Source organism: Apis laboriosa, unplaced genomic scaffold, assembly GCF_014066325.1.
Source record: "Apis laboriosa isolate Shangri-la unplaced genomic scaffold, ASM1406632v1 scaffold84_cov144, whole genome shotgun sequence".
In the NCBI taxonomy this organism is placed as follows: Eukaryota; Metazoa; Arthropoda; class Insecta; order Hymenoptera; family Apidae; genus Apis; species Apis laboriosa.
This window is the reverse complement of record NW_025224606.1, coordinates 177,352-201,694: the sequence shown is the minus strand read 5'-3', so window position 1 is coordinate 201,694 and position 24,343 is coordinate 177,352. Positions and strand designations below refer to the sequence as shown.

The 24,343-nt window shown below is 20.0% G+C and overlaps 1 protein-coding gene across 2 annotated transcripts in view; it reads left to right on the top strand.

The window, feature by feature from the left end:
- Positions 1-22,850, top strand: part of LOC122719555 (cytohesin-1) — a 157,308-nt gene extending 134,458 nt beyond the window's left edge. For both annotated transcript variants that reach the window (XM_043945481.1, XM_043945480.1), the window contains 5 exons: positions 3,685-4,290; positions 15,146-15,257; positions 18,909-19,136; positions 20,831-20,900; positions 21,406-22,850. In XM_043945481.1, coding sequence (XP_043801416.1) covers positions 3,685-4,290; positions 15,146-15,257; positions 18,909-19,136; positions 20,831-20,900; positions 21,406-21,493 — 1,104 coding nt within the window. In that variant the 3' untranslated portion in view covers positions 21,494-22,850. The remainder of the gene's footprint in view (positions 1-3,684; positions 4,291-15,145; positions 15,258-18,908; positions 19,137-20,830; positions 20,901-21,405) is intronic.
- Positions 22,851-24,343: the final 1,493 nt, after the last annotated feature.

Here is a 24,343-nt window from a genome sequence, read left to right as displayed (position 1 = left end):
TTTATTTTAAATTTTACTTTAAAACAAACAAAAAAAGCTTAATAAAAACTATTAATTTTAGAGTTAGAAATATTTTTATCACTGATTATAAAATGTTACTTTTATAGCATATATCGATGTCCTCCATTCATTTCGTCACTATTTCTATATTTTCTCTCTTTTCTGCATATATGTTGAAATCTCTAACGTCTACAGTATTAATATACGTATATAGTTTTAATATATATAATATATATAATATATATAAAATTTTTTTGGAAAATCGATTTTAAATCCCAAAATAAACACAAAAATAAATACACTAAAATGCTGGTTGACAATTACAATTTAAATTACAATTTAAATTTAGATGAAATAAAACAAAATGACAGTGATATAAAGGAGAGAGATTTATCTTATTCTATTTTTGTCTCGTTTTATCTAATATAATCTATAAACTTTAATTTTTCATAATTTAATAAATAAATCTGCAGAAAAATTTTTATATATTAATTTCTGTGTTTGGTTTTGATTTCTATAATTGATTTTCTAAAAAAAATTCTTTCTAGAATTCTCTCTAACGAATATATTTACTATTTACTATATATTATATTATTTAATTGAGTTTATATTGAGTTGCCATTTTGAAAAAATAATACAATACTATTTTTTCTTTTAGTATTATAATTGACGAATTTATTTTTTATAAAATATTTTTGATATTATACTATTCTATCTATATATGTACATATGATACAATATATATGTTAATATTTGTTAATCACTATTATATAGTATGTTAATCATATTATATAATATTTATAAATTATTTATATAAATAATTTAATAATTGACAATCAGTATGCATAAAGGATGAACAGTTTGTCAATAATTTATTTTCATATAAATTTGAACGGGATCTTTTTAAGTTTTTTTTTTTTTTTTTATAATGTACCTATATCTATCTTTATATAAGAGAGAAAAAAAACTATTAAATACAAAATTGATATATATTCATTATATCATTATAACTTAGGTTATTAATTTAGTTTTCTAAAAATATTTTATATATAATGTTTTTATTTTCACATTCCGCAGATTCAAAGGATCCTATACTATCACAAATAGGTAAAATTCAATGATATAATAATAATAATAATAATTTTTTGAAAATAATTTGAAAATAGCTAATTTTCGACGCGTAGAAAAAAGTGAAAATGATGCTCTTTATGATTTATTATAAAATCATTATGAAAAATTATTTATATCGATAAGAAAGAATTTAATCGATAGATATTAACTGTGTATAATGGATGCATTTCCGATTAACAAAGATTGTATAAAAAAATAATTATCAAGAGTAATATTTAAAAGAATATATATATAATTCGAGGTAATTATTGTAGGATGATACTATTCTTAATGTTACTATGAAATTTTCGCAAATCTAATAATAATTCCTAATCCTAAAATGCGAAATCATGTTATTTAAACGTCTAAACTCTACACTCTATACTCTACATTCAATGTGACATTCATACCGTTTCCTTCCTTGGTATTCACCCTTGAAAAGATCTTCACTTATCTAGATCAGAAAGACGAGAGCATGCGAGGTGAAGGACTTTCTTTAAGCATTGGAGGTACAGCATAAGATTCTTATAAAGAATCGAAGGTGAAAAAAAATGATAGAAATAAATGCGAGAAGAAAGTTACCAAAGAAAACGATTTTTTTATTATAAACGATTAATTCTAAAAAATTTTTTAATATTTTTTTATATAAAATAATAATAATAAAATTTTTATTAATAATAGATATGATATCAATCTTTCTCATAATTTTCAAACATAGTATTCAAATACTTATAATATCGATATAATATGTATGCTATCAATACATATCATAATATCAATGTATCATGTGAAAATTGAGTATCGAAATTATTCAAATCGATATTGAATTGAATTTAGCAATTAAAAAGAATCGAAAAAAATTAAATCTGATGAAATCATACATATTATACGTATTATATTCATTGATATCAAATATGAGAGAAAAGAATATAGAAAGATATAGGATGTAGCAAAAGTCAATCAATATTTAATTATGATTTCAAGCCATTTTTTTATGAAAATTTTCGTTTCGGCTTTGTTAGTGAATTATTAGTGATAAAAATAGTGGTTAATTATAGATCCCATAGATATGTCACAAGAGATAACATTGGATATTTGTTATTAAATGGAATTTGAATAAACTGGTTGAATTCGATGCACTATCTACTTATTACTATAAAATGAAGTTATAGTTAAATAGTTAAAAAATATCTCATAAAAAATATAGTACAAAATATATTGTTTAAAAAAATTAAATTTATTTATAAATTAATTGTTTCTTAGTAATTTAAAATATATTTTATGCACATAATAGATATATAATTTTTATTTAATAGCAGGCAAAAGTAAATTTCTATTTAATAGATTCTATTTAATGGATTTTTTAAGCTTTTTAAGATTTTTAAATAAATTACAACAAATCGAGTATCAAAATGAGAAGAAAATAAATATTTTAGATTTTTAATTATAATAAGTAAATTAATAATTAAAATTTAAAAATTGATTTCAATTTGATTCTATTATATTATACTAAAAAATAAACCAAGAATTTTATTTTGTATAAATAATTTTCAATTTTCTTTTCAAATAATCTTATTTAAGAAAATTAATAATATGTATTTAAATATAATTATCTATCTAAATAATTATATTAAAATAAATCATATTTGGTCGTCATATAGTAATTATATGACGACCAAATTTTTAATATATGTTCTTTTTTAACTTTTTAATATATTTCTAATATATTTCTAGATCAATATATTTTAGAACCAATATATTTTTTCTCTATCTAATATTATTATTAATAATAAAATTTGAAATTGTTTCGAATGAATATTGTATTATATATAATCAAATTTTTTAATTTTTCAAAATATAGCAATTTTTAAAATTTTTGGAAATTTTGAAAATATTAATTAATTAGAAATTTTTGAGAATTATATATTCTATTTCATTATTAATATATCATTATTATAATTATCTACTTTTTATTCTTGTTTTCGAGTCGAAGTTATTATATATAACCAATTTGTCAATCTTTAAAAAACAAGTAATAAGTAATGCAAGTAAAACAAAATTCTCAAAAGTTTCGAATCTAAAACTTTTCAACATTTTCAAGATTTTAAAAAAATTTTAGATTTTGAATTAACTTTAAAGTAATCTAAATTTTCTCTCATTTTATAGATATGTAGCAATGTAAAATTATATAATAAATAACGTCTAAATTCTATTCTTAAATTAATTCTAATTATTAAAAAATACAATAAAAATTTAAAGAAAAATATAAATATAAATTCAGAAAAAATATATAATTTTGTTTCTTAAAACAAAATTCAGTTATCCGATTTTATCCGCAAAATTAATCGGATTAAGCTAAAACAATAACCTCGTTTAAATCTTCGATCTACTTAGTAACCTTAGAACCTCGAAACAATACGTTCAAATTCGCCCTCCGAAAGAGTGTAAATCGCATTAATTAGATTCAATTCGGGACAAGCAAAAAATCAAGGATAACCCCCCAATTCGAGATATCGAACAGAACGTGGAAGCCATTTTCATGCAGTTTTGTTGACCCATCCATTTCTGTTGCAGCAACTGAAAGATGAGTTGGGTGAAGTGGTGGCTGAAATGGAAGCGATGGAGGGCGGTGGTCTTGCCACCGATGAGACCAAGCCATCGAATAAGGCTAAGCAGACGTCGATCGGCCGTAAGAAGTTCAATATGGATCCTAAAAAGGGCATCGAGTACCTGATCGAGCACAATTTGTTAGCGCCAACGCCCGAGGACGTTGCCCAATTCCTCTACAAGGGCGAAGGTCTTAACAAAACTGCGATCGGCGATTATCTTGGTGAAAGGCACGATTTCAATGAGAGGGTGTTGAGGGCATTCGTCGAATTGCATGATTTCACCGATTTGATCCTCGTGCAAGCCCTTCGACAGTTCCTTTGGTCGTTCCGATTGCCCGGCGAGGCGCAAAAGATCGATAGAATGATGGAGTGCTTTGCACAGAGGTACTGCCAGTTGAATCCAAATATATTTACGAATACGGACACCTGTTACGTGCTCAGTTTTGCTATCATCATGTTAAACACGTCCTTGCACAATCCGAGCGTCAAGGATAAACCTAGCGTGGAACAGTTCATATCCATGAACCGTGGAATTAACAATGGCGGCGACTTGCCTCGAGAACTTCTTGTGGTAAGTTTTTTATTTATTCTTGCTTGATGTATATATATATATATATATATATACATCATAATCGAAAAAATCTCCATTATATTATCTCTCCATTGTGTTATTATCTTAAGAAAATTTATCCAAAAAAAAACTCTGATTTTAATAAAAGTTCGTACATATGTGAAAAGATTATATATGGAGCAATTTTTTTATTAAAATCTTTTTAAGAGAAAAAAATCAAAAATCTAAATTTTTTTTTTATTTTTTTAATATTTACTCAGAATTTTTTTTATAACATATTATAATAAAGTTAAATATTATAATAAAGTTATATAATATATATAAAAGTATAAGCATTTATATATAAAAGTAATAAGCATTTTTTATTTGAAAAATTTTATTTTATATAACATAATATTTATATTTAAAAAATAAAAAAATCATTGAAATTTTTAGCACTAATTTAATCTCCTTTAAGTGATAAAATTATTTCATATATACACTTATTTTTGTTATAAATAAAAAAAAATTCTTTTATCTTTTATTTATAATGAAACTTTATGAATGTGATCTAATATAGAATAAATTATATATAATAAATTATATATAGGGTATCTTTTTAAAAAATGCTGGAACTTTAAACTTTAAAGACTTTACTTAACTTTACACACAAAGGTGATTTCACTTTCTCAAAAAAATATTCTGTTGTAAATAAAATTGCTCCATATGTATTTAATAATATGAAAGAAGAAATTAATTTCAAATGAATTAAGGATATAATTTATAAACGAATAAAATTTAATTCGTTTATTAAGTAAATTAAAAGATATAAAATTCATAAATAAATAAGGAAAAATTATATCAATGACAAAATTTTTATTTAATGGAAATTTAAATAGAAAAAGAAAAAATTGAATAAAAAAGAAAATATCGGATCAGAAGAAATAATTCGTTATATCAATAAGAAAATATACTTTACGATATTTATATATTTATGTATATGATGATTACATTAAATAAAATTTTCGTATCTAAGATTAATACTTCATGTATTAATTGCCAACAAATTCTTGATAAATTTGCTCATATTTAGTTTTTTTAAAAATTATATTTATTAATATGAAAGAATGATATCTACATCAGTAGAAAATTTAGCTTTTACGAAATTTATTCAAACGTTATAAATTTTTAAAACCTCATATCAAGATCAAGATAATTCAATTAATTTTTATTCAATCTACTTCAAATTTTAAATAATACTCCAATACTCATTCTTTTCAAATATAAAGATACTTTCTAATATTCATTCTTTTCAGGCACAAAAATATCAAATTTTTAATTATGTAACATAAAAGTTAATTATTATTAATATATTAATAAATCGTTAATATTAACAATAAATATATTGAAAAGAATTGATTCTAGAGATTTCAAAATAAACACAAAAATTGATATAAAAAAAATGTTACTTGCTTATTTTTATTATTATTAAGTTATAAGCAATTGAATTTTGTACTATATGAAACGAGACGAAAATAGAATGAGATTATTCTGTCTCTCTTATATATTGTTTTCGCATTTTGTTTCTGTTTTGTTTATTTAAATTATTAAATAATTTAAAAATTAAAATTTTAATTTTTAATTTTAAAATTATTAAATAATTAATAAAAAACGCGAATTTTTAAATTTTTTATCATAAAATAAATAAACGATATTTTTGTTTATCAATTTTTGATATATAAAATTGATCTTCCAAAGATATTATATTCGAATATAATATTCTCTCTATAAAACTTCTTTAGAGATACTACTTCTTTATTTGAATAAATCTATCACTGCAATATATTCGATTTTGATGAAGTAATTTTCTTTGGAATCAATTTCTTTTTACTGTTTCTTAAACAAATAGTTATTCCCTTACGCGAATAAGATATTGAAAAGAAAAATAGTCAGTTTGTTTCACAAAACGAGAAAATAAAATGTTAAAAGTGTATATTTTTCTTTTGAATATATTGTCGAATTAAATTTAAAATAAAATAAAAATGTTCTATATGAAAAAAATTTAATAAATCTTTTGATTTATTAATACTTTTAATAATGATATTTAAAAAAATATATTTTTCGTAATAAATTTTTTGATCATTTTTGTTTCATAATATTCCTTTCTTCTCTGTACAAATTTTTATAATAATAATATATATATACTAATTTTTTTTATTTGTAAAAATATTAAAAAATCATTTTACTTGAAAAACTATATATTATATTAATAATGAATAGATATTATTATACGTAGATTCTCCCTTGTAATTTCGAATCCTGTGACGATTAAATTCAAAATAATTGGTATATATAGATTGATATATAGAAATTCAAAATAATTCCAAATGATTTCAAATCTACTAGTTTCGAGACACGTTTTATAGCTAATGATGAGACCAATAATGATACAAATCTCATCATATATGTACATACATTATAATTATTTGTGATATAATCGGCAGAAGGTGATTTCTTATGAAAAAATAAATCGAAAAGGAAGAATAAAATTTTTTTATTTGAGATTTCATTTCCGAATAAAACAAATTTGAAAATTTATCAAATGTAAGTGAAAATAACTAAAAAATATAGAATAAAATTTTGTCGCTTAAATTTTTTTAAAAAAATTAGAGATAGAACATATAAAGAGAAAAATAACATACTATTAATAATTCATTTGTATCCAAATGTATTTGTTAATTTGACTTGTATTTAAAAATTTTCAAACTTAATTTAAAATGTACGAAAACAAAATTTTAAATGAAAAAATTTTATTCTTTTTATTTATTTATTTATTTATTTTTATATATTTATAGGATTATCTATTCTTTATTTATTGTATTATCTTTTTTATTAAAGTTTTAATAAGTATCAAAAAATATTATTTCAAATAAATATAAAATAAATAAATAAACATTCTAAAATTTATAATATATATATAAAAAATCTAACTTTTATTATATAGCGAATCCAAAAAGATTGAGAGATATTAATCTAAACATATTGCCGCATAATTTTTTTTAAAAATATGATTGGAAATTATTTTAATACAAACAATGAATTAAAAAATGCAATATTAAAATTTTAGAATAATAATTTTAGAGAAATCATAAATTCTTTAAAGAGAATTTATAATAAATAAATTAGTACTTCGTTAAAATAAATAGCGAAATTTGAAATAAGTTAAAATATCTAATAAAAAACAAATATTTCTTAAACAATTATAATACATTATTTATAATTATAAAATATTTGATTTGTATTTTTAAATATTTTATACAAATATATTATTATATTTAATATTTATACGTGAATTATATATTTATTTTTCGAATAATTACATTAGAATGCAATAAATATTCTATTTTTCATTTATTCTTAGGTACCAAAAATAAATTGAGTTTTTCATTATTACGTTATATACAGAGTGTCATCGATTTCACAAACTATAAACTGCAAGATGAATTTACATAAAAAAATAAATCGAAAAAAAGAATGTTTTTTTTGGTTAAAATTTCGATTAAATCGAATAATTCGAGATATTAAAGATTTGTTGAATCCATATATACTTAATTATATTATAAACTTTTTGTTGCGTATATTTCTGCGTATGAACCTTATTAATGCATGATTTGCTATTTTAAATTTGTTATTGTGTTGATATATAATAACAGAGAACATATTTCTATATTGCAAAAATAATATATCTATTAATTATTACAAATAATGAATAAATGATTTAAAGAGCGAATATTTGCAGAATATGCATCATTTGAAATATTCAATACGGCGCGGCGGCTGTTTTCCATCACTTAGAAGAAATGTACAAAATTAAATTTTCTAATTCGTAAAAACAGAATTTCAGAATTAATATAAAACTTATTACTACATATACAATTTATTTCTACATAATATTAGTTCAATTCAATTTGGATCAGTTATGGAGATACAATATTGGTCATTATGATTTTCTGAATTAACGTCATTCCTGATTATGGATTTACTTATAAGATTCCATTAAATCGCTTATTATGAGGATATTTTAAGTACTTCCAATAGAAAATATTATCTACAGTCTTCGTTTAAAAAAAAAAAAACATTTTAAAAAATATTCATAAAAGTTTTTACATAGAATTCAATATTGCCAAAAAGAAACAGAAAATATTATCAACAATATAAATTTTCAAAATTTTTGATTGAGATATGATTTTATTTTAATAATTTCTTAACATCTAAAGTTAAAAATCGAAATGATAATTAGAAAAACACAATTATATTTTTAAATATAAATATAAATAAAATCATATAAAAACATATATTCATTTCAGTAAAAATGTCTAACGAGTCTTCAACATAGATTTATTCAAAAATAAAATCTTAAATGAAAAGATGTTATCTTTTTTTTTTCTCCATATATAATATATATCATATATATACTATATATTCATAATATATATATTATAGCATATAATATGTAATATAAATATATAATAGCAATATGAACTAGTGTAAAAATTTCGTTAAGATTTACATAGATTTGATAAGATAAATGAGTCTTAACAAATACAATAAATAACACAAGCGTGTGTAATAACGAATTATTCGTATAAGTGACGATAGTGATGATATATGCGTATCATCATCTGCGCAATCCGTGGCCAGGATATAAAGCAATTGGCGCGTTTTATAAACGCCTTGTAACAAGCGTGATTATTAAAATTAATGCAATGGCTAACGGGGAAGTCGGTTGCAAAGATTTAATGATAGATTTATGCAAAGTGACCCAATGTTTCACCTCTCATCTACTATCATCTATTTAGAACATCTATTAAAACAAATCTATACAATCTATATCTATATAAACTATTATATTTATTTTGAAAGTAATATATGTAGAATTATGAATATCGATTATTGATATATTATTAATATCTTATTGATTATTAATTTTTGATATATCAATAATATCGTTAAGAATAAAATAATTAATGCAATTTCTGACTACAATTTCAATTTTTTTTATTTAGAGTTATTATTAAAATACATAAAAAATGTTACTTGTAATAAATTACAATAAAAATAGGTTTTATTGAAAATCTATATTGAAATCTATTTCAGTCATCTATATTCATATTTTAGATATCTTAATGTTTTTTAAAATATAAAATAAAATATATTTAAAATAAAAACTCAATAAAATATAATTATTCCAGTTAATCATTAATATTTTCAATAAAAATTTTGAATAAGAAAAAATTGAAATTCCAATTATTTCCATCCATTATTGTTATTTTAACAATATTATTGATATTATCAAATTATTGGTATTATATAAATATATAATTCTAGGTTTAATTGTAAGTCCATTTTCCTTTGTTTTGAGATTAAAGTATATGTATTTCCATTGATGGAGAAACATTAATAAAATCTATTTGTGTTTTTTCTATATATTCATTATTAATCAATCATACAATTATTACAATCGTTACAAATAATTTTTTAAAAATTAACTAAGTCAATATCTTTTTTCAGAATCATGAATGAGACTTATGCTATATTTCAAAATTAGTAAAAATTAATATAATTTATTAATTCATTTTTATAAATATTTTATAAATATTAGATAAATTTTATAAATATTTTATTCGTGTTTATAAATAAAAAAATTTAAATAAATAAATAAAATTAAATAAAAATTTAATTTAACTGCAGTATTTATTTACTATTACAAAATGCTTATAAAATTAATATTAGGCATATTCTATTTTTTATTTTAGATTATTACGTAGAAATATTCATGTTACATTTATTCGTGCCGATATAAATAATAATTACATTTAATTATAATAATAATAATAATTTAATAAATAATATTTAAAATATATTAGTTAATTTAACAATATTATATAGATAATTTATTTATTACTGCTTCAATTATTCGAACACAAAATGGATGGATTTTGCTACATAAAAATAAATAAATTGGAAAAAATGGACTTACATTACAATTTTTAAAATAAATAATACAATTCTATTTATTAATGAAATTTCAATCGATAAAAATAAACGAATATTTTAAAATTTATTTTATTTTAACTTTTAAATTGTTTATAAATAAAATTTATAAAAGTTTATATTATACTACAATATAATTTATTATTATAATTTATATATAATATATAATATTTTATTATAATATAATAAAAAGATTATATCGTATTAACTTTTATATATAATTTTTATAATAATTTTTTGTTTTTACAAAAGTTTTCTTATACTATTTTCAAAATAAATATTTAATTTATATTATTTTTAAATTAATAAATTTTCTAGGAAACAAAAATTCTGTTTCAATACAATACTATATTTCTTATACAACTTATATATATATATATATATATATTTCAATTTCTTGTAGCTGTAAAACTGTAAAAAAATTTAATTAATTATTTATTTAAAATTTTCAATTTTAAATAAAATAAAATAAACAAAGATAAAAATGATAAAAAGCATACTCAAAAGCATAAAAAAATTTATTAATATTGAAAGTTTATTTTTAATTAATAATATTTGGCTATACGTTCCTATGTTAAATGAAAAATAATATATATATAAATAAAAATATACAAGTTTTGAATTATGTAATATTATATTTTATAATATAAATATATTTATATTTTAAGAATTTTTATAATATTTACAAGTTTTAAGATGACTAGTCTTCTTAAATTACATTATAAAAAATTTGTCTAATTCGAAAATTCTGAAAAAATTTTAACGAAGTTTATACGTATATTAAACATAATAGAACATAATAATATGTCTGCAACAATTTTTTTTTTTTTAATGAAAAATCTTTCGATTTCATTTTAATTATTGGGTTAATGAATCGCACTTCATTATAATACTTCAATTGAAAACTTATGTCTCAAGAATTATAACTGTTGCAAATTCATAATTTTCCAAATATTAATAAAAATTCTTTCGAATCCGCCAAATACAAAAATAAAATATAAAATTTTTGAATAATCGAAATTATAATGATTAAAATTAGTTTTTCCATCATAATAAAATACAGTATATATAACTGAATATAGTCAATATTAAATTATTTAAAAATATGATACAATGTTTGAGACAAAAATTTGATATAAAAATACATGCAGTATTAATAATTTTTTTATATATTGATTCATGGAAGTCATATAAAAATTAACTTTATTTTTTTAAATAGAAATATATAATTTTTATTGCATTTTGATATTTACTATTTCAGCTTGATATTTTGTACAAAAAAAAGTATTAAGAAAAATCTTTAGTTACAAGATATTTTAACTTAAGTTATTTTAATTTTATAAAACTTATCATGAAAGAACCACGTAAAGTGATACTGATATTCTTTCTTTTTTCATATAATAACTTTTATAAACTTCAAATTATATTTTCTAAATTAATGATCTTCTGACATAAATAGTATTTTTAGTACTTTTTTTTGTAGAAAAAAAACTTGATTGATGTTTTTTTTTGTATTACATAATTTATATAATTATATAATTCTATTTAAAATTAAAACTGATCTTGATATAACATTTACACTTATATTTAGATATAGAAAAATAATTAGTAATACTATATTATATAATAATATATATTTTTATATATATTTTATTAATATATATTTTTATATAGAACAACTTTTGTCTTTTTTTATATGTGTATATATATGTACATATTAATTGAAAATATTCAAATATTTGCAAAAATATATATATGAAAAAATTTTTATATGATATTTTTTTATTTAGCTTATTTGCTTTATATTTTTTAATTTATTTAGTTTTTTTTAATTTTTTTTATTTAATTTATTTGCTTTTTATTTAATTTTTATTTAGTTAATAATTTTTTTATATAAAATAAATATAATTATATATTATTATATAAAATATTTAATATTTAATATTTAATATATATATATTAAAAATTATATATATATATTATAAACGAAATTGTTAAAAAATCTTGGTCAAAACTATAAAAATTTCGACTTATTCATTAAAGTGTGTGTCCGATAGTAAGTATCTTTTTTTTCTACAATATTAAAATAAGAAATTATTTGATAAATTGACTATAATAATTTTCTTGTTATTATATCACGATCAAAAATTGCTTTAAATCTCTAATAATTATTTTAAAATTAAAATTATGAAATAATTTATTTTTTTTTGTTTTTTAAAAATCACCAAAATATATCTCTATCACTAAAATAAATAATGACTAAAATAAACCAAAATAAATATCATTTAAATATATAAATGCAAAATTTTCTATCGTGAAAATAAAAAATATTTATTGACATTTAAAAAAAAAATAGTATTTGTGAAAGTCTTCATTTTATAGTTTTTTTATAGTTTTTATAGTATATTTATAGTTATATAATATTTAGTTATATATATATATATAATATAATATTATAGTTATATAATATTTAGTTATATAATATAGTTATATAATATTTATAGTTTTATTTATTATTAAAGATTTAATTTTTTTTGTGTAGATCATAACCTAAATATTTCTTATTTCTATCCTCTATTCTTATTTCTATTCTTATTTCTATCCTTTATGCTACTATAATATATTAAGGCATCATTAATTTTATTTCGTTGTGAGTCAAACGAAGAATAATTATTTTTTTTTTCTTTTTTTTTTTTTTTGACTATGATAAATTATTAATGTATTAATTTTGTAAAATTAAAAAAATGAATAATTTATTTGTAGATTGTTTTTTTTTCCGTGAACGATCTATTTATTTTATGGATGTTTGGATTCTTTAAAAAAATGTTAATGTTTTTCTAGTGTCATAAATCGTTTTCTGTAATGTATATTGAATGTTTTCCTAAGATTTTAAGAAATGTTTAAAAAAACTGGAATTTTCATCGACATGGCCATCCCGATTTTTCTCCAATGTTTTTTTGCATTTCTTTTTCATCTTTTTTTTTTAGCTAAAAATAGCTAAGATTGAAAGAACAACTCTATAAACATTCAAAAAATTACAAATCAATGGGAATAGAAAATTAATTTTTAATTTTTTTAAACGATCATTTGAATTTACAAGAAAAAATTTTAATTTTGATTTAAAATTATTGTATTGTAAAAATATTAGATTATTCATTGCAATCACATTTTATTCAATTTTATACAAAAATTTTTCGATTTCCAACTTTTAAACTTTTTTTTATGTATATTTTACAATTTCATGTTCAAGATAATTAAATTCACGTAAATAAAATAAAAAATATATAATATAATTGATGTACAAACAACTGCAAGAAATAACTACTTGAATATCAAAAAAAAAAACTACAAAAGATGTGGATGATAGTTTTGCAGTTATCTAACAGAAATATTGATTTTTCTACTATGATAAATGAATGAAGTTCAAAGTTTGTTTACATTTTTCGTCAAATGTAAAATGAATGAGAGAAAGAAAAAACAGACAAACAGAAACAGAGAAAAAGACAATAATAATAATATAATAATAATATTTATTTTTAAATTCTTTTTAAATAAAATTTTATATTTGTAATAATTTTTTGTAATTAATAAACATTGGTATTTGTTTTTTTGATTGGTAAAGTTTTTTTAATTAAAATAAATTTAATAAAATTTAGATTATATTTATTTAATAAATAAAAAAATGTATCATTCCTTAAATACATAAATATAATCTAAATTATATTATTTCAATTAAAAATTATTTTATTTTAATTTTATTTTATTTTTTTAAAATTTTACAAAAAGTTTTATTAAAAAAAATCTAAAAATATGAAAATTGTATTATTGCATTATTATTACAAATATTTGATCTCAAATCAAATTAAATGGTTCAATATATGTCATATACGTATTGATATATGTCAAAAATATATATCAAAAGAAATCCTTCATTGTTAATAAGAATTATTATTTGTACTTATAACATAAATCGATTTTACCATTATGAATAGAATTGCTAGAAAATTTTTAAATCGTAAGCAAAATATATTAGAATTATACATAGAAGACATAAAATACATAAAATTATACATAGAATTATATATAGAAAGGCAAAAATAATTGGACTTGAATGAAATATTTTTTTTTTTTCATTTCATATCATATATTATTGCACATTACGAAGTGGTATATTTTTATTTTATACTTTTTTAAAAGCAATATTTATTAAAAACATTTAAATTAATATTTTTTTTTAATTATTTTAAATATATAATATATATTATTATAATATATATATATATATTTATATTTTTAAATTATAAAATATAGTTAAACTTTTTATTATAAGTTTCTCGAATTTTCTCAATTGATTCTTAATTGATTTATTTTAATAATAAAATAAATTTACATATTAATAAAAATATATGTTAATAAAAAAAGAAAAAATTTATGCACTTTCGATGTATGTTGTTTGGATTTATTCGTACGAGATCAACGTCATGGTCAACATTGCAATTCAAATAAACTATACGCTCCGTGGCGAATGATTTTTTTTTTTAATAATTCATTAATGCCATAACGAAAATTTTTGCAAAAAAATACAATGTTGAATTTATCTCATAAATCTCTTATTAATTGATGTTTTCATATTTCTGGCTCACCCTGTATATTTATTAAAATAATATTGAACAAATTCTAAGATACTCTCTCTTTTTAAATCTATTTTATTAACTACAATATGAACATATATTTAAAGTATTAAGCTAAATAAAAAAAAGAAAATATTAATAAAACAAACATTTTTAAAAATTATGAGTTTTAATTGTTGGCTTTTTTTTAGAGTCTATACGAAAGTATAAAAACAGAACCGTTCAAGATACCGGAAGACGATGGAAATGATTTAATGCATACATTCTTCAATCCGGACAAGGAAGGTTGGCTTTGGAAGCAAGGTAATTTTTTCGTAGATTCTATCTAATATACAATTCTACCAACGTTTCTCTCTTCCTCTTGACCTGGTATGATCTGAAATGTAAAAACCTCTTTTGCGTGGCTGAAAGAGAATGAAAGAATGCTGCTCGAGCCGCGATTGATCGAACAATGCGAATGTAAACTCTGGCCTGCATGGGATCTTTTTTTCAGAGAGATTTCACGAGTGCATGAGGATGTTAACTCTTTATAGCGTATATGTCATTTAATCAAATTTTATCAATATTCTTTTTGCAATGAAGAGAAAGCTTTTTTCCAATTTTTTTTTCTTCAATAGAAGTAGAAAAAAGTTATCGAAAATAATTGAATAGTTTAATTTTTCTCTAATAAAAAATAATTCTTATAAAAAATAAGGAATGTTAATATATGAAAATAATTCATTTCTTTTCTTTAGTATGCTTGTCCGCCGTTTTATTTATGTAGAGCTTGTAGTTTTTAAAAATGTAAAAGTAATAACTTGTATTGATTGATATCATACAAAACTCTTGAAATGAAATCATATATATATACTGTTTTATTTTAAAAAATTTAAAAAAAAAATCACACTTCAATGAATTTTTCATTCGCTAAATGATTGAATTTGATTGAATTTTCATTTTTTTATTTTATTTAATTCTAATAATTCTCTATTCTTTTATATCTATACGTAATATATCATTCCTGAACTTCCATCTTTGCTCTAACGAGTTCTCTATTGTCCATGATCCCACGATATTCGTGCCATCCATGGCACATAAAGCAATCCGGATCGTTTTCACCGATGATGCGGGTACTCGATGATTTACGAGATAAAAACGATCCATCCGTTTGAAGAATTGATCGTTAACATTAAACCAAGACTAAAGATCAAAAATTCATAATGAAACAGCTTATTTTTTGTGTAAAATCGAAAACAGATGAAATAATAAGTTGACGCTATAAAGGGTTACGCAAGGACGAGTGAGAACATTCTGAAACAGCGTTTCCCAAATTGTCTAGGATCGGAGGTTAAATACTTCGGATGACTCAAATATTTTCAGCATTATATCCAAGTATTCCAAAAATCCTGACAGTGATTTAAGAGTGGCAAGTTGTGGCATTTTGCATTTGAGTTGGAGCGAAATGCGTTCAAAATTGTAAAAAATTACAAGTTATACTTTTATTATAATACAGAAAAAAATAAATAATTTTAAATACTTGCGAAAAATGTAGAATAGAATTTCATTTATATTGAGAATTAATGAGAATTTTATATTTGATAAGACATGATATGAACTTAGATAGAGAATATTTTTACCTATACAAAAGTCGAAAAGAAAGAATAATTTTTTCATCCAAACCATCATTTTTGAAAAAATTAAATTTAAAAATTTTTGTATACAGCGTATCTATTTTATTTAAATATAATGAATTATTTTTTAAAAAATGAATGCTATGAAAAAAATATTTTTTGAAAATTTTTTAGTATAAGGATACATATGCATTATATTTTTCTAAATTGATGCATAGAAGTTATATGAAAATTATTTTTGTTTTTTTAAGCAGAATCATATATTTTTGAATATAATCAATGCAGCATATTAATATTTAATAATTAAATAATAATATTTAAACAAATATTAAATTATTTAATTGTTAAATATAATTATTAATTTATTATTAACTTAGAAAAATATTAATTTGGTTTATAAAATTTATTAAAATTTATTTTATATAAATAATAAGAAACACATATGAAAAACTATTGTTTTCCTATTCGATGAATTTTCAAATTTAATATTTGATATTTTCGAAAAACTTTTTATTATAAATGAAAAAGTTGTATTTTTTTTTTTTTTTTACTTATTTTCACATATAGAATAATTTTCTTATAATAATTTATTCGTATTTCAATAGAAATTAAACTATCAAAATATTTGTTTTATCTAAATAATGAAATATCTAAAATATTTAAAATTATTAGCAAAACTATTTAAAATAGAAGTCGTATATATTTCAATTAATTAAAGCAATCTCGATATTTTAGTTATACTTTTTCATAAAATGAATATTACAGAAATAAAACTTTTTCATCGTGTAATTATTTTTTCTTTTCGCAATATTTTTTAAAAATATGAAATCTTAATTGTTATTACTCAATGTAGTATTTATTTCATTTTTTTTAATAATATGAGAATAATATGTTATCATATGAGAAAAATGTAAATAAAAATGTGTTACTTTAGCATTTTCTGACTCTTTTATGATAAATTTTAAAAAATTAAAATATTGAATTAATTTTTTTATACGAATTAATTTTTTTTAATTCTTCGGATATAAAAATATTAAAATTATTATATAGTTTCATAAAACTTGATAAATATATTGATTAAAAGTCAGTTTAAACTTAATAATATATAAAATCCAAATCATGCATTGTTTAAAATGCATATTATTGACTCATATATCTAATAGATAAATTGGTGATTATACAAGATGACTATAGACAAGATATATCATTTGTAAAAAATGACATTACATATAATATCCTTACATACAATATCCTGATATAATATTGATAGAAATATAAATTTTTAATCTTTCGTGTATCTTTCATGCATTCAGAAAAAAAAGATATTAATTGCTAATTAAATTTTTATTTATTAAAATTAAATTTTATGTTTTTATTTACTATACATGAGGATTGTTTTACTCTTATTAATTTTGTTTCTTAAATAAAAAAAAAAAACAGTAGTTAGGTTTGGATTAACATTAAATTATATATTCCTAAAATTAAAATTTTTTTGTAATCTATTCTTAAATTAAATTCTATCAATTCTATCAATTTATAAAAAAATATCTTTAAAATTTTGTTCCAAAAAAAATAAAACTTCTTTTTAAGTTCACAAAGAAATTTCAAATATGCCGAAAAAGAAAATAAAATTTGATTCACATTTATTTTTCGTTCAAGTTAAATTTGAAAAAATCATATCATCATATAATCATTTAATTCAATAAGCGGATTAAATCCCAATTATTAACTCTTATAATTTAAAACATTTATAATTAAAAGAAATTGATATTTACAAATTCAAATCTTTCATACATCTTACTTATACAAAAATTAATAAAAATTAATATTAAATTGTATCTTTTTGAGAGATTCAAATGTTATTCAAATATTTTCTATGAAATTAACTTACAAAGTTAATCAAAATGCCAATTGTATGCTTCATCGTATATATTTGATGAGTTTCTAATTATGATAGGAAACAAGATTTCAAATAAAAGAATTTTATACTTTATTTTCGATTTATTTTTTTCTCTTAGAATCATTTCTAAATGTATTATATTAGAATATCTTTAATATTATTTATATACATTATCTGTATATTATCTGTATATTTAATAAATTATCTGTATATTATATTTATCATTGAAAAAAAACACAAAAACAAAAAAGTTTGAGAACCGCTGTTCCTTAAAATATCCTCCGATAAATAAAATAAAAAAATTCGTGAAAAATCTGAACCTATTTTTCTTATATCGTATCACTTTGTCCCTCTGCTGCCCTGATGGAGACAGCAGGTAAATAATGCAGTTAAGAATTATTCATCGATCGTTAACTTTTAAAATCTGCACGGTGATGATTCCAGGCGGACGTTACAAGAGCTGGAAAAGACGATGGTTCATATTGAACGACAACTGTCTTTATTACTTCGAGTATACAACCGACAAGGAGCCACGAGGTATCATTCCGCTGGAAAACATTCAGGTCAGAGAGGTGCAAGATCGACACAAGCCGCATTGCTTCGAGCTCTATGCCGCTGGCTCTGAGTTCATCAAAGCGTGCAAGACAGATAGCGAAGGAAAAGTTGTCGAAGGTAATAACCAGGAATCCTGGATATTAATTGATTGTATCTTGATCTGCGACTAAGAGTATTTGATTTTGGCCATTAGTTCATTCCATTACTATGCTCTCAAATTAAGATCAAGTAAAAAATATTTTTTACATTTTTAGGAATTATTGTCTATGTTCAAATCTATGTATCTATGTTCAAATTGTGTAAATCAGTATTTCATTCTCTTTAGATCATGTTCCATTCTTTATAAATTTTTATATAGTTTAGCAGTAATACATATTTATTTATTATATACTTACAGATATATACTCTTAGGAATTGGCCATGAGCGTATAGCTGCAAAAAACATGAAATTCTATATTTTATCTTTGTTAATAACATATGATAATTGGTGAAAAATGAAAGAGGAGAACCAAAGCATTTAAGAAATTTGTAATGTAAACTTGAATTAATTTCATATAAAATTTAAATGAAATGTCTTCTTCTTTTCTCTTTTCTCTCTTTTCTGTTTCTTTATCTTCCAAAAGTCATTAGTAAATAAGATGCATATATTCAAATTTGCAAGAAAAACTCAAATTATGAATAAATATTGTAGTTAATCAAGTTTTAGAAAAACATAAATGCATATTAACTTTAATTTCTAATTAATTTTAAAAGTATACAAATTTTTGTAATTTACATTTTAAATTACATTAAGATTAAGCTTAACTGATTGGATAACGATATATTGCAATATCATTTATCTAATTTGGCTCCTTAAAAACCTATGTATTTACTCATATTATTTTAAGACTAAGCTTAACTGATTGGATATGTAAAAAATATTTATCATATTTGTCCAGAAATTGCTTTTATATTTCTAGTTTGATAAAAATAAATAAAGATATAAAAAAGCATAAAAAAGTATAAAAAAATTAATTTTAATTAAGACATTCAATGTCAAATTTTTGTTTAATTGCACGATGTTTTATTTGAATATAAGAATCAAACTTGTAAAAAAAATTTAATCATTTTTCTGAAATATAATATTGAAATATTTTAGCTTTTGAGTATTCATTTATAATATTTATATTTCGTAAATAAAAAGAAAGCATGTTAATGAAATAAAGTGAAAACAATCCGCGACAACAATATATAAAAAATAAAATGATTCATTCCTTTTCTGTTTCCGTTTTATTGTATATTAATTTTTATTATTTATATAATATTAAAATCTCAAATAATTAAAAAATATTATGAATTATTTATAAAAAATATTATGGAAATCATAAATTTACAGTTAGTAAAATGTGCATTTCTAAATTATAATTTAATTATATTTTATATTATTCATTATTTATTAATCTACATTAATTTATTTAATCTAAATTATACTATTTCATTCATCGTATTTCATTCATTTACATTTTATTCATTACATTTACAATTTAAGTTATTGAAAATATCATAATTTGGAAAAAATAAAAGTTTAAACATACGATGAAAATTATTTTTTAAGTTGTTAATTTTTTAAAACTTGAAAGAATGGAAAATTAATAGAACATATAAATAAAAAATTCAAGAGTAGATTGAAAAACATTTTTCTCGCGAAAGAATCGAATGCGTATTGCATTACCATTTAATAATGTGATCTTTTTTTTTTTTTTATAGCTTATATGTTGCATTGCATACTGTAATTAAAGTAGGTACTGTAACGTTGTATTTTGTTTGTGTAGGAAAACATACCGTGTACAGAATGTCTGCAGCCACAGATGAAGAAAAAGAAGAATGGATTAAATGCGTGCGGTAAATTGTTTTATTGTTTTTTGTAAATAAATCAAAGAAAATTTTTAATTCTAATAAAACTAATTATTTATTTAATGTATTTTCAATTGATATTATTAATGATTTGGAATCTATAATATAATTTTTTCTTTTTAACTTCTTTAAATAAAAAAGCATTGCAATTAGTTTTTTTAAATATTTAATTTTTAAAATGTTTATATACAGAATTTATGTTACAATTATAGATACATTAGATTATATTTTATATTACAATTAGATTAATTTATATTATTGCAGATTTTATAATTGATTGTATTAATAATTGAAATATAAATTCTTTTTTAATAAAATAATGTTTTAAAAAATAATGTCTTAAAAAATAATGTCTTAAAAATAATGTCTTAGAAAAATTATAATTTATTTTATAAAATACTTTTATTATTTAAATATATTGAATATATATTTATATTTATCTTTTATTTATAATGTATTCAATTTTATTTTTAATTTAATTTTTTATTTATAGGCAAAGTATATCGCATAATCCATTCTATGATATGCTTGCGGCCAGGAAAAAGAAGGCACAAAAGACCAATGTACATTCGAAGAGTTAAACTTTACCATAGACATAGCTTCGAGAGAAGCTTGGCGAGACATAAAAAGATTGTCTATTCACGATCCTGTTTTTCTATCAGGATCGTATAGTACAATATACAATCAAATGAATCTGGACGGAGGTCTATATGAAGAGAATTTAGCAGGAAAATATACCTGTTGATAGATATTTATCAACGTAGCATTGATCCAACTAGAAACTTGAAGAAACACATACACAAAAAAGAAAATATACTTGAAAGAAAAAGAAAATGGTATCATTAATTAATTTTGTATAAAAATTATGCTACGTTTTAGAGGCCTAAATACGTATTATTTAAATAGAATTCAACATAAAGCATTTCTTTAGAGACAAATGAATATAGAAACAAAAGTGTAATATTATATTTAAAATCCTAGCGAACGTGGCGATGATGGATAAATAAATTAGACGTGCAAAGACAACATTTTTCTTTTCGTAATGTTCAAAAAAAATTAAATAAGAAGAATTTTAAAAAAAACTTCAACCATTTATTTGATATTTGAGAATATTCATAAAAAAATAATAACGTGTATATGTATTTATCGACCGTTGGAAAGATAGATTCGTTCAGAAAAAGAGATAATTATAGAAAGAGTGAAATCTTTCTTATTTTCTGGCAGCTTTAAAAAAATTATCGAAATTTGAAATCACTTCGAACAATTCAATATGTGTAAAATATTTATTATATACGATATTTTTGTGCATTATAATATTTTATGTTCTTTGTAAGAAGAAAGAATAAGATAATCTAAAAGTATCAGAAAGAATAATATATGGGACAATGATTTTTCATAATTGTAAACTGACATTAAACGCAAGAATAAGTTAGTAAGATGCGTGCATTATGTGATAGTTGTGTATTTATTTGAGAAAAAAATAAAACATATATAGATGAAATTAGTTAAAAGAAAAAATGTCTTCAATATGCCAGAAATTATCCTAAACTGTACATTGTCGTACAGTTTATAAATATGGCATATTAGCCAATTATGTGACAGTAGATTAGAATAATTATTGTTTTTTTTTTTTTTTTTTTTGTTTGAATATATACGTATATATAAATATATACATATATATGTACATATAAATATGCAAATGACGCATGAGGCATTATAACTTTATGCATTATACGTATTGCAATATAATAGTTACAATAGTATAGGAAAGTTCAGTAGCAACTTGATAAGATCCAATTAAGAACCTGCATCCAAATATTATTCAGATTCACAATAAAATCTGAAATTATGTGTTAAAATAATAATTTATTTCATTAAATTATTCTAGATAAAAATAATACAAGAATCCATCTACAAGTTACTTTTTCTTTTTTTTCATTTTTCATATAAAATACATATAAATATAAGATACATAAACTTTGAAATAAATTTTTCAATTATATTTGATAATGATCTTTTTAGATATATGTAATGATTTTTATATTGCAAAATATATTATTAATCAAAGTTCTATTCAATGAATCATATTTGCAAAAATATATTTAGAATTTTCAAATTTCTTTTTTGAAACTGATTTTATATCTATTATTATTTCTCTTTTTCTATTTTAAAAGTGTAGTAATCCATCTTCATATTGCAATTTCTAAGCATAGATCCTTTCAATTTAGCAATTACCTAGCGAGCTTAAATTAAATGGTATTAATATATATAGAAAATGGAAAAGAAGAAAGAAGAAAGACAAAGATGCGGGTGCCTTTAAGATCTTGTTCAAGCTAGTCTTAACAATTAATCAATCCGTCATGTATGTAGGAGTATGTAAAGGAACTTCAAGATTTTTTTTTTTTTTTTTTTTTGCTACATATGAGAGAGCTAGACATCGAAAAAGCCTTATTATAATACAGTAAATAATGAAATGCAGAAATAATTATATAGGGCCAAGACTAATAGGACATAAGTTTTTTAAAATTACGCTACTAGTAAAATGTACAATTGTTCCGTATAACAATGATTTATACCCAATCGTAATTTTCAAAGTAACGCACTATTTCTACTATAAATGATAATTGATTTGTGGCTACCAACCCGTCCTTGAATCATCTTTATACAAAATATTTTAATTTTTTCTGTTTTTTCAATTCTCTGCGATTATATTATATAAATAAATTAAAGAATATTGCGTTAATTCATTATTTGTCTGTAATATTTATCTAATAATATTAGTAAATATGTTTTCTTTTGCAATGCTGAAACGATAGATATAAAATAAATAATTATATGCATTGTTAGGAAATTGTGTAAAATTAATTTAAGAAAATTCTTTTTCGTCAGTGTTCATATTTCCTTTATTTAATGTTTCTTTGAAGAATTATTTGATGATTGATGTAATATAATTTGTATCTTAATAAGAGATGATTGATTGATTATTTTCACTATTACACGAAGTTATTATTGTTAAAAGAATAGATTAATGTATAAAATATAAATATATTAAAATTATATTTATTTTTAAAAATTTGTGATATTAATATTTAAAAAAATTTACAAAATCTTATATATGAAATAAATTAAAAGAAAACAAGTCAATACAAAAATATTATACTATTGTAAAAAAATAATATTTTAATCAAAAAAACTGATTAGATATATTTTAATAAAATGTAATAGAAATTTTAATTCATGAGAAAAAATTTATCAGTTTAATAAAAATGATGCATACCACGAATAATAAAACTTGTGTATTAGTAAAATAATTAATATAATCCAAGAATTGTATAAAGAACTGCACTTTATAGCGCAGAATTGTACATTTCATTGTATATTATTTCATTCAATAATTGTTTGATATTCATAATGATCTGTGTACTGTATTT